General features: G+C 43.0%; 1 protein-coding gene across 2 annotated transcripts in view; it reads left to right on the plus strand.

Moving 5' to 3' along the window:
* Positions 1-285: 285 nt before the first annotated feature.
* RBM33 (RNA binding motif protein 33) overlaps positions 286-12,027 on the plus strand; it is a 103,552-nt gene continuing 91,810 nt past the window's right edge. For both annotated transcript variants that reach the window (XM_026102956.2, XM_026102967.2), the window contains exons 1-2: positions 286-561; positions 9,690-9,768. In XM_026102956.2, coding sequence (XP_025958741.2) covers positions 534-561; positions 9,690-9,768 — 107 coding nt within the window. In that variant the 5' untranslated portion in view covers positions 286-533. The remainder of the gene's footprint in view (positions 562-9,689; positions 9,769-12,027) is intronic.

Consider the following 12,027-nt stretch of genomic DNA (forward strand, 5'->3'; position numbering starts at 1 on the left):
GACACCTGGCCCATCCCGGGCTCCCCGCCCCGCCCGCCGCCAGCCCCTCATGCGCATGCGCATGCGCATCCCCGCCCCCTGGCGCACGCGTCCGGAGGGACTCAGCCGCCCCTTCCGGCACATGCGCACTGCAGCCGAGCCCGACCGGCCGGCCCTGCCTGGAGAAGGCCGCTTTGCGCATGCGCAAAAGTCCCTGTTGCTGGCCGGCTCAGGCAACGTCTCGGATCCCGCTAACCAACCAGCGGCGCGTGTTGTCCCCCCTCCCCGCGAGGGAGGGACCGGTCCTCCACCGTCCCATGATGCAGCGCGGGGGCGGCGGCAGCGGCAGCGGCAGCGGCGACAGCGACGGTGGCGGCCGCCATGTTGTGGTAGTTTGTTGTTCTCCTGCGGTTGCTGCGCACGGAGAGGCCGCGGGAGGGGAAGCGGCCGCGCCGTGAATCCGGGCCCTCCCCCGGCCCCCTCTCCCCGTCGGCCCTGAGGAGGACGCGAGGGCGCCGCCGGGAGCCTCTGTCGCCTGGGCAGGACGAGGAGCCATGGCTGCCGCCCTGGGAGGAGGAGCAGGTGGGTGCCCGCGGCCCGGCGCGGGGCTCGGCGCAGCGGGGTCGCCCGGCGGCGGGCTGGGCCGCGCCGCGCCAAACGGCTGAAACTGACGCGGCCCTGGTCAGTTTCGGCGCGGGGCTGCGGCTGCGGGCGGGGCCGCGGCGCCCGGCTCCGGTCCCCGCCGCGCGGCCCGGGGAGTCGCGCGCTCCCCTTCGCCGGCGCCGCGCCGCCGCGGGGCTTCTTGGCTCGCCGCAGGGCGCCGGACTCGGGGCAGATCCGTTTTCGGCTCGGCGATGCTTTAGGGGCCTTCGTTCCCATAGTTCTTATAGCCGTGGTGTGTGGCCTGCTCTAATGGCTTATCTCTAGTCGAGGGAGTAACTGTTAACTTATTTTACAGACTGCCCAGAAGCAGAGGGTTATGCTCAGCAAGTGTAAGATGAAGATAGTACTTGACCCCAGGACTCTTAGGCGTGCTACTGCTCTTCCTTTTGACTAGGAACACTTTTACCTGCAGCATGGAACATGACAAGTCAAAATTCTATGCTGTTCTGATTGATATATTGAGCAATCTTTAAAATGAAAGCTTTTGATTGGGTGATTAAAAAAAAAAAGCCTTGTGGGGGTCACATTGGGGCGTTCAGCAGAGACGCAGTAAAGAGAACATACCTAGTCCTGGTGTCATGGGCCTTGCTTTCACGAGGAATAAAAGTTTAGTTTAAATGTTGTTCAGAGTTGTCAGTTAACCCACTTGTCTTTGTACAAAAGGTGGTGGTGATTTTGGTCAGTGTTTTTCTTTAACTAGTTGTCATTGTGAAGAGTGTGACTTGTCCGTGTGATCACTCACCAGAGTAATCGGGCTGTTCACAATTGCTAACTTACTTGGCAACAAAGCACATAAACACAATTAAATTTCCTACTGATGGTAAATATTATAAAGAAGTTCTCAAAAATTGAGGAGTTTTTAGAGGAAGACTGGGAATGACAGCACTGTAAAATAGTAAATAATTGAATATTTTGGGCCTTGATTTAATGGTGTTAAATATGTCTCAATAGATAAGATACTTTACAAAAGCATTTGTGCTAGTTCCTGTGGTTCACATAGATTATATGTAATGAAGAAGAAAATTGTCAGGCTTGTGTTTTTTATCTGGAAGTTTTTTCTAGTATTATGAGGACAGAGTATTTTAAAGAAAGTGTCACTTTCTACGCATTTTGATTCTTGGGTTTAAAACTCTGCTGTATCCTTTCACGTACAAATGCGTGTGCAACAGACAGCCTCCGAAACATGATGAAATGCAATTTCAGGACCAGTTTTTGTTGTTGTGAGTACTGTTTAGGTCTGACTGTGAATTAGAATCCCTTTGTACTAAGTGGGCACAAACAAGTGTTTGTTCAGACTTAACATTGTGTTCATCTATAAACAGTGATTAATTAAATATGATCCTTGCCCCATATAAAGACAGCTTGTAGTTTTAATCTAAATGATCTCAGTTCAACACTTACCTAAATGTGAAAGCCCAGAGATGTCACAAATGGTTACATCTCAGTTTAGCTAGACAAGGAAAAGTCCTGGTTGAAATTGTTAAATATACTTTTAAATGCTAGGGTCCTCTTAGTGGGTTTTACACAAATGAAATAAGCAACCCTTTTTGCAGATGGCCAATAGTAAAAAGCCAATAGTAATAACAAATAGGAAAAAAAAAGCATAGAAGGTGAGAAGGCCAGGGCCTTGTGTTTTTTCAGCTTAGATCTGTGACACTTTTGCTTAGTTGAAGTTTTAGCTGTAGGAAGTAATGTTTTAGACTCAGTTCTTGTGTACTTTGGGGGGGGGGGGGGGGAAGACGGCTTTAAAATGTGGAGATAATAGCAACCAGATATTTTGTTTCAAATAGAAAAGGCCCTTAATGATTGGTAAAGAAACACAAGTTTTTTGAAAAATAATTGGAATTTTAAGTTGACATCATTGCAAGGTGACAGTTGACAAGGTGAGATAGCTTTGGCTTTGAAGATGCAGACTAAATTTTAAACTTGCTGTGAGGGTATGATGCAGGGCTTAAAAGTGAAATGTGAAATGGCTGTGTATGCTGGACATCTTAAGTACATTTGATGGGATGGAAGGAAGGTAATTTGCCTGGAGGGTCTATGAAGAATCAGTGTTTGTAGACTGATTGGTCATTAATAATCTTTTAGGCTCTTGGGAAATACTGGTTTGATTTATAAGAATAAAGTGCTCGTATGTGCTGTTTCTGTGACCAGATCTTTGTGTATTTGCAGCTAAACTTTTTAAGAATGGGGGTACAGACTCTTTTCAGTGACAGGATTCCCAAGCATAAATGGGAAGGCTTTCAGGGGGTGGTCTCTGAGGTCTTCTGAAGTGGTTCACAGCTTCACATGAATTCACAAACTCCTTTACCATGCAGCCTGTTTCAACTTGCTGCTTATTTTAGAGTGGCTGTATTGAAATATGTACATTCAGGGTGCACGTACTAGTGAGGATGAGGGACTTGGAGGGCTAATAGTCACTCATTAGTCTATTGATACAGTTAAGTAAACGATTCCCAAATTTTGAATCAAACTTGCGTTTAAAACCAGGACCAGCATGTTGAATCTAAAATCAGCTGCTTATAATATAATGTTGTATAATTGCTGAAATTTCTTCTTGGTGTTCAAAATTTAGCTGGAAATTGACTGTAGTAATTGCATTCAAGGAGAGATGGATACAGAGGGGGCTAAACAACGAATGATTGTTAAAATGTAGCAAGGAGCACTTCTTACTGTGGTTGTCAGTGATCTGATACCACTGAACTGCAACTGCTGAAGCATGAACTTCAGTAAGCAAAGGCTGCTGTATTTTTCCTTCCTTCCTGATTATTTCGGTTCTGATGAACTTATTTCGGTTCTGATGAACTTATTTCGGTTCTGATGAACTTATTTCGGTTCTGATGAACTTATTTCGGTTCTGATGAACTTATTTCGGTTCTGATGAACTTATTTCGGTTCTGATGAACTTATTTCGGTTCTGATGAACTTTAGTAGTTTAGAAGATCTTGAATGCGGATATCTTTGGGGAGGGATTCATGAACTTTGCCAGATCATGATATGGGATGGGATGGAGGGAGGGAAGAGCTGAAGAGGTTCCCATCTAGACATTTACCCCATCTTCCTGCCCAAAGTCCCATATTGAGGGTAGCCAAATAGGTGTAGCTCTACCCCTGAGGCTGTTGTGTTATTTCTCCAGTTTGAACTTAAGATGAAATTAGACTGATGACAGCTTAAGTGACCTGAGGGCTGCCATAATACTCTTAGGAAATCTGGTGGTGTTGGGTGAAGTCACTTCCATTCAGTGGTGTCCTTTTTCCCGGTGCTTCTCACCAGCATCATTCTGCTGGTTTGAACTCAGGAAATAGCGAGGAGAAGAGATGAACCCTCTGAGTATCCTCTGTGCAGAGCCTCTCTGTAGGACTGTTACATTGTAGGACTTTAAAAGCTTCTCGTGTTGCTCTTCATAAACTCCGGGGCGGGGGAGTACACTGCCAGCTAGCAGTGCAGGCACCTTTCTCTGCCTTGCTGATCACAGTCCAGTTCAGAAACATAGTGGAAATTCTCCAGTCTGACTGAAGTGAAATTTGTCTTGCTTCAGGTTACTACTTGCAGGACCTGGAAATAAATTCTGGTTTTATGCCTAGCTGAAGTGGGTAGAGTGCTGGCCATGTTTTGGTCTCTGTGGGCATTGCAGCCTACTTTATTGGGCAGCCTGATGCAACTGGCCACTGTAGCTTATAGTTACCTTGGAGGGTGCCTGTATTGAACCTCCTAAGTGCCAAAGGCCTGTAGAGTTTATAGTTCATGAAATACAAGTATGTGGTCATGGACTATTGTACCAGCTATGGACTAGAGCCAAAAAGTTTTACAGCTTGAATGAGCTTGTAGCAGGCAGATTTGCTTTTAACCAAGACAGTTTTAAATCTTTTTATGCTTTTTTTTGAAAAGTTTTTGCTCAAAGTCATATTCTTCTGAGTATTCCCTCACTTCTGGTCATCAAAGTTAAACACAACCTTAGTATTGGTTATTTTTTACAGAAGCTGAACTGTGCTTTATTTCATCAAATACTAAATCTCTGGGTTTAGATCTTGTAGAACTTCTTGTCCAGAATCAAAAAGTTCATGGATAGCACTGACTCAACAACAACAGCAAAACTCTGAGCAATAAATGCGACTGGAACCGAGTTATGTTCTGCTGTAGTGCCAGCCCCGGTTTTAACCACAGTTTGTGGTGGCAGTGAACGACGCTGGAGAGCTGAAGTTTCTGATCAGTGTCCAAGGCCGTTTGGGACCTGAGCTCATGTGGATTTCATTTAAACTCTTGGACTTCACTGTTTAGCGTGAGGCATTATGAATTTTAAAAGGTTTTTGAAAGCAAATATATTTTCAAATCCAAAGCAGGCTTTGAGAACATCTTGGGGATTCATTTCTTCCCCCGCACCTCTCCCCAAAAAAGAGGGAGAGATTTCTTTCCAGCAGTGCTCAGAAGGAGAACTTCTTGATGGCACAGCATAATTCGTTCTGTACCTGCTTATGGCTAGTGACTTGATTTGCATCGTGACGAACTCTCCAAAAAAGACAAAAAGAACTTCTCTCTTATAGAAATTAATTTTTATCCCTTTCTTTGAGAAAGCAAAACACTGTCCTGTGTGAGTAATTCAGAACAAAAACATGAGATCCACTAGTGGAGGGACATGTTTTACAGTCCTTACGTTGTTCTAAATATTAGTCACTGAATTCTTAAGGATTGTATGAGTAATTGTTTACCAATATAAAGACAGTATGATATCTATCCCTGAACAGATAAGTGAATGCAGTTTGTTTGTGTGTAGCCTGCTTTTGCACATTTTTTTTTGTGTATAATGAAGTAGGAGTGAAGATGATTTTTGTCATATGGATAGGGAGCTTGGTTGTCTGTAATAAATGAGACAAGATTCATAGCGTGCTTCATCATGTGTTAGGTTTAAATCACAGTTTCAGGTTCAGGAGTTCCCATTGGCCTTGTGCTTCTACAACTAAAAAAACAAACAAAATACCCAAATCCCAGCAACACCCCCCGGCAGGGAAGTTTTTATTCAGCTAGCGTTAATAGCACAGGTACCTTGCTGTCTTATGTTTCAGACTTGGCTGTTTCTCTTGAAACCTGTTGCTCCTCCTCTGTATCCCAGAGTAAGAGAGATGAAACTTCAGTTCAAAACAGAATGGGTCTGCCGTTTGTATGCTTGGTTCTTGGAAATCCAGGCTTTATGATGCCTGTTTTTTGTGTAACTTTTTTGCAGTGAAATATGAGGACAAATATTCTGTGCAGATAAACTACTACATACAGATAAGCTGGTAGGAAGATGTTTTTAATCTGGAAACTTGTGCTTGAAATGCTGTCAGGTTGTCATGTTGAGGGTGTTTTAGATATGATGCTGGAGAATGGGATGGATCACAATGGAGTTGTTTATGTTCAGTGTTAAATCTAAGCAAAGATAAGTGGTGGTTTTTTCATGTGGTAGTTGACTTTTCTGGTTTTTGTCTCTTTATACTCCCCTTACCTGTTCTGTCCAGAAGCAGTGCAGCTTATTTACTTTGTTAAAAGACCTGTTGGGTGCCCATTGAAGGACACTTTTTTTACCCCCTGAACTCTTAGATTATTGTTGCAGGAAACGAATTTTCTCCACCTTGTTGTGGATGAGGAGAAATCCTCAATGTTTTTTTGAGACCTAAAAATAATAGTATGTCTGGTATTCGCAGTGGTGAAATATTGGAATGAATTAAAACACAAAATTTTGAGCTGTTAAGGAGGCTTATGGGACAGCGTGGAACCAGTGTTACAGAAGGTGTTCTGGTGTATTTGTAAGAAGAACGATGCAGTCATCAGATGTTTTTTCCTAGCTGGGAGGTCTTGGGCATCTCCTTGCAGGAAAATACTCCATCTTAGCAACAGTTGCTATGTAGGACTACCTTTTTAGGCTACATTGGTACTGTTGTAAGGCATATAAAAGCTCTGCTCCGCAGTTATCCAGCTGATTCACCTCCTACGCTTGTGAGACTTTAGTGAGAGGGATTGCTGTAGCGTAGGACTTCCATTTTATATAGAAAATGATTAGGGAAGATTTTATTGAAAAGGTGCCTGGAGAGTTGGAAGCTACCATCCGCATAGCCAGAGAGGAAACACAGTTTGCGGTCGGTGGATTTCTAGCATGGATGATCTGTTCTTGTTAAGTGGGAAAAAATATAACGGTTCCTGGCATGTAACTTATAAAACCAGAAAAAAAGCTGTAGAGCAGCTTACAGCACTGCAGTGCTAGGCTAGGCTAAGCATAAAGCAAACAAGTGTTGTTACTGTAGGGAACCGAGGGTGTTTGGCTGTCCTTAGGGTTTTCCTGGTTCGCAGCTGCTCAGGCCCTTGGGAGACAGACTCGACTAAGAAAATAGCCAGCTTCTAGCCTGTGCATGTCCTGCGATTTTCTTAGCACTGCAGCGATGACGAGCCAAGTTGTCGATTACTTCTTTTGTTTCTCCTACATAACTAGTCTTTCCTACTTCCCAAATCAGTCAGTGCTTTTTTTGGTAGGTCTTTGGCTGTTGCTGTTACTATTTTTTGCTTTGCTTGGTGCTGAGTGTTTCTTTTTCTGCACAAGGTACGTTTTTGGGGCACTGAACCATGCTCGAGACAAATGGTGGACTCGTACAAGTTTCTCAGTGAGATGTACTATGTCAAGTGTTGTTCATTTCTGGTATCTTCCAATATTATTGACTAGAACAGTAGAAGAAACATGAAAATACCTGTTAGTTCAGAGATGAAAAAGAAACTATGCTTGGCTGAGGCTTGCTAGGTACCCCATGCCACTGCATGTGCAAGGCCTCTCTGTCCATTTTAATGCTTGATATCTCACAAACTGTGAAGCTGGAAATGGGTGCTCTTGCCAGGGGTTCCTAGGTGCATGTCTTCCTTTCCTGAAGGAGAACTGCAACCTCCTTTTGGGCTCAGACAGCTGATGTTAAAACCAGTTTCAATAGCACTGGCATAATTTGTAACAGTTGTTGTCAGTCTTGGCTGTCCCAGAGCAAACAAATGCAAAGCACAAAAATGAAAAACTTGCTCCCTGTGCCTCGAAGGATCTTACGGTACATGATGAAACGGGGAGAGCACAGAGCAGAAAGGTGGTGGGGACATGGATAGTGGAGCAGTTCTTAGATGTTCCAGATGCAGCCATTTGTAGGCTTTTGTAGGCATCCTGGCAGAGGGGCCTTGTGGAAGAGATTTTAAAGAAATCTAATGCAGTTTTGGATTTTTGTGGAAGATCCTCATAAGTAAGGAACACAACAGGAGAGATTTGAAGAGATTGGAAGAGGCAGAGGGTAAAGGTTGGTGTTGCTAGCAGAGCGGGGGGGGTCCAGATTTACACTAGAAACTTGTCAGGAGTGGGATCCCCCTTTTGGTATTATTTCTTTGCTAGCAGTAATACTAAGCTGAAGCACTTTTATGGCAGTGAAACTTATGTGTCTGGCTTGGAAAAGTACTATGAATTATATTGAGGAATGCTTCTTTGCACTGAAGAGAAATGTCTACAGATCAAGAGGGTTTGGCACATAGCTTTCTGTCTCCTAGATTTAAACCTGGTTGAAGTGAAGGTCCATGTGTGCTGAATTCAAATACTGTAGTGCTAAGATCATGTCTTCAAGCTATATTGCTTTATAATCGCAGAGCTCTCTGTAGTCATCATGGTAGCGCGCAGAATGCAAAAATAGGATTTCTTGTAGGTGAGCAGGCACAGCTAGAAGATCGCTGCCTGCCTGATGGTGCTTACTGCCTTGAGTTAGCATATGTGAGAACACTCCTAACCTGGGTTGGTGCAAAACTAGTCTCATCACCTGAAATTACCTTCAGAGGTGATTTTATCAAGTCAGTGGATTAATGCAATTCAGCTGCGAGAATAATGACACTGCAGGATATTTGTCCTACTTGATGTGCGAAGAGCATCCCTGCAGCATAGTTCTGAATGGCTGAAAGGACAGCAAGGTGGGGGTTGTTGTCGTCGTGTGGGGTTTCATTTATTTATTTATTTAAAGAGACCAGAAAGATGGATAGAGTTCAAGAGGAAGAGAGTAAATGCTTGGACATCCATCTGTCTTTCCTCTATTTGTGGAATAGGGATTGGAATGGAGGAGGTTGCAATATAGAGATGATATTTGAATGGAGAGCTGCAAGATAACCATTTGTTTCCATGCTGTTAGCTTATATAAATTGGTTAAAATGTAAATGGTTAGTATGTGGTCCCCTCTGATCAAGGGGAATTGCTCTGTACTGTTACTAAAGAGAAGAGTTACCACACTTTTATTGCACCATAATTCATAGTTTATTTTCATAGCTCCGTATGATTATAATTTCTGTCTTGAAACCTATTGGTTTAGTGATGTTGCCAAAGCTGAATTTTCACTTTTTAATGCCTTCACCTCCTTTTGAATTTGTCAGTCACTAAAAACATGCATTTCAATTATATGTAGGAAGAAGTGAACAGATTCATCATCACATGTGGGGAATATTCACAAAAGGATGTTGGACTGAGCTTGAACTGAAGACAAAGCTTTTTTTTTTTTTTTTTTTTGAAGGCTTATAAAAACACAACAAAACAAAAGGCAATCCTTGGTGTTGCACTCAGTCAAAGAATTAAGTGCAAATACAGTCAGGAAAATGTGTACATATGGTGCTGGAGCTCATTCCACCCAGGTGAGCAGAGCTCTGGCTGCCTCCGTCCCTTCACCTCTCATGTGCTTGAGCCTCCCAAATTGCTTGCGAGACTCTGCCTCTGGGATGATCTCCACTGACAAAATTTTCCAGTAATTTTTTTTTTCCCACTGATTCTTTCTGTTTTTCCTCATATCTCACCTCAAAAGTGAAAAGATGAAAAACTGTGTATTCTGTGACATTTTTTTATTATTGCAGCAAATACTAATAAGCATTGGTATTTATCTGCTTCTTTTTTTCCTCATGTAAATTGGAAAGTGAAAAAAGGCATTTTAGCATCTGCTAAAAAAAAGAACCAACCCCAAGTTGTTGCTTCAGAAGCCTTCTTCAATTTCAATGAGAGTTATTTAGTGTAGTTTTCTCCTTTACAGATGACGACTTTGATCAGTTTGATAAGCCTGGTGCGGAAAGGTCTTGGAGAAGAAGAGCTGGAGATGACGACTGGGACAGGTAGGTAGCATTTTTCATGTTCGTAGTCTGTATGCTGAATTGCACTGCTCTGTTTTCCAGTTGTGGCATTTTGTATTCTACCATTTAGGAAAGCGCACATTTAGCTACTAATGAAGCTGTTGGTTGTTACGTATGTGTCAGCAGATGCTAGATTGTGCCAGAGGTATATGCCTGCCTTGACGAATTTAGACAGAGCTATGAAAAGAGACCATTTAAAATTGGATGAATAAAAAGCATTTGTGGTATGTAATTAAGCTTGCAGTTAATGTCCTGATTTTTCATGTAAATATTTAGATCTTTGTTTGGCTTCAATAGTCTTGCTAGTACTTGAGTTTGCCCAACGTAAGGCTTTTTTTTTAAATGGCTGTTTAAATTCTTATCCTCAAAATCCTTATTCAGTCTTACATTGGGGATGGGGAACAGAGTTTAAGTGTGGGTTTCTACTGAAAGATATGACTGTTCTTGTAAAGATTTGGAATTATGTATCAGCTGACTTATTTTGGGGTGCATGTGCATGTCCTTTTATGCTAAGGTCCTGTAACTGGGATAGATTCGAGTCAAGTTGCTGGCTAGACTGGCTTATTCTTTCTTTTTGTTTTTTGTTTTAGTAGCACAGATGCTTGTGCAAACCTTGCCTGTAAAGGGAAAAAAAAAGTTTTCAAATGATCATTCACCTGAATGTAGTAGACAAACCTCACCCTACGCAGTTTTCTGCTGAGCTGAGCCCCCAGAAGTGAATCAGCCTCTATCCCCTTATCCTCATTCCAGAGGGATTAGTCTCCTCTGCTGTGCTTTCCTGCGTGAGCCTGAGCAGGACCTCGGGCGATGGACCCGGCGCAGAGCCTGTTCTGCTGGAGCGCTGGCGGGAGGAGGCCTGCCGCCCTACTTGTGTTTGGGCTGCTCCGGAACCGGATCAAGGAAGGGATCTGGTTTGCAAAGGCAATTAAAATAACTTGTTAAAGCGACGTCACTTAATTGTGCAGCTTCCCAAGCCCCGGGCAGTGTTGTCACGCTTCATGCAGTGCAGCCCAGAGATCCCGAAGTCGACAGTACAGGCAAATGCTCTGTATTCGAGCATGGTTATCGCTTTGGAAAACCTGGATGAGTCCAACACTGGTTGTAACGCAAGAGGTTGTGAAGTGACTGCTGCTGGTAAACGCCCCGTGGCGAAGCTGTTTTTATAGGACTTGGGAAAGGTTATGAAGTATTTCACTTAGCTGGGACTTTGGAGCGGACAAAGGTTCACTTTGAGAAGAAAGATCTGCTGTTTATTTTTATTTATTGCTAACTGCGTATACCTTAAGATAGATGACCAAAAGTCATCTTTTGCTCATTCTGTAGTGAAATTGTGAGGGAAGTGGCTTCAGGTGCAGGACTGGAGATTGCAGTTTCATCTTGCTGATCAATTATTTGAGAAAGGGCTTTTTATAGCTGTACGTGATAGAATACTTTTTTGTTTGCAGAAGTATGGAGATTCAATTTGTTATTCTTTCCAGATCGCTAAGCTGGCTTCGAAAGTTTGAGTTCTGTGGTTGCCTGTGCAACTGAAAATACCTTGCGTGGGTACATTATTGCCTAATGCAATTAATTGAATTTTTTTGCAGCTACTGGCCTAATTCAGTACAGAATACAACTTTGTGAAAATAGAGTAAGAGCTGAATGAACCCAGTAGATCTGTGGGGTTTTTAATCCCTCATGCTTTGTTTTGCAGCCTAAATTTTTTTGTTTGTTTGTTTTTGTTTTGTTTACACTTTTAGACATAGGTCATGTCAACCATCATCTCTTTCACTGTGTTGCTGGTTAACCGAGTCCCATCCCCCAGCCATTGAAATCACTTTGAATATCCGGATCTCTTTCCTTTCTCCAGCATGGGAGGCTGCTCACTGCGAGCTGGAAGGCCCTGTTACTCTGGAGTACAAATGTAACATTGTTCTGGGAGAATTTTTCCCATTAGTGTTTTTCTTTTTTTTTTTTTTCCCCCCCTTTTAACAAATGCTTTTCCGAAACACTTGTCCTTGCTAGTGCTCATGTTTAATGAGGCACGCTTGTGAAATCGGAGGCCAGAAGGGAGCACTTAGTCTGACCGGTATATCATGGGTTGCTAATTTATACATTTATTTCTATAAATGCTCCAAAGCTTGGGTGTGGGGAAAAAAAAAAAATGCCGTTCGGGTGCTATCCGGTGAGATGGCAGGGCTGATTCAGTAGGTGGGTTTTGCTGAAATTTGCTTGTTTTGACCCTTCTCTGAGATGATTCAT

This window comes from Dromaius novaehollandiae, chromosome 2 (genome assembly GCF_036370855.1).
Source record: "Dromaius novaehollandiae isolate bDroNov1 chromosome 2, bDroNov1.hap1, whole genome shotgun sequence".
NCBI classification, from domain to species: Eukaryota; Metazoa; Chordata; class Aves; order Casuariiformes; family Dromaiidae; genus Dromaius; species Dromaius novaehollandiae.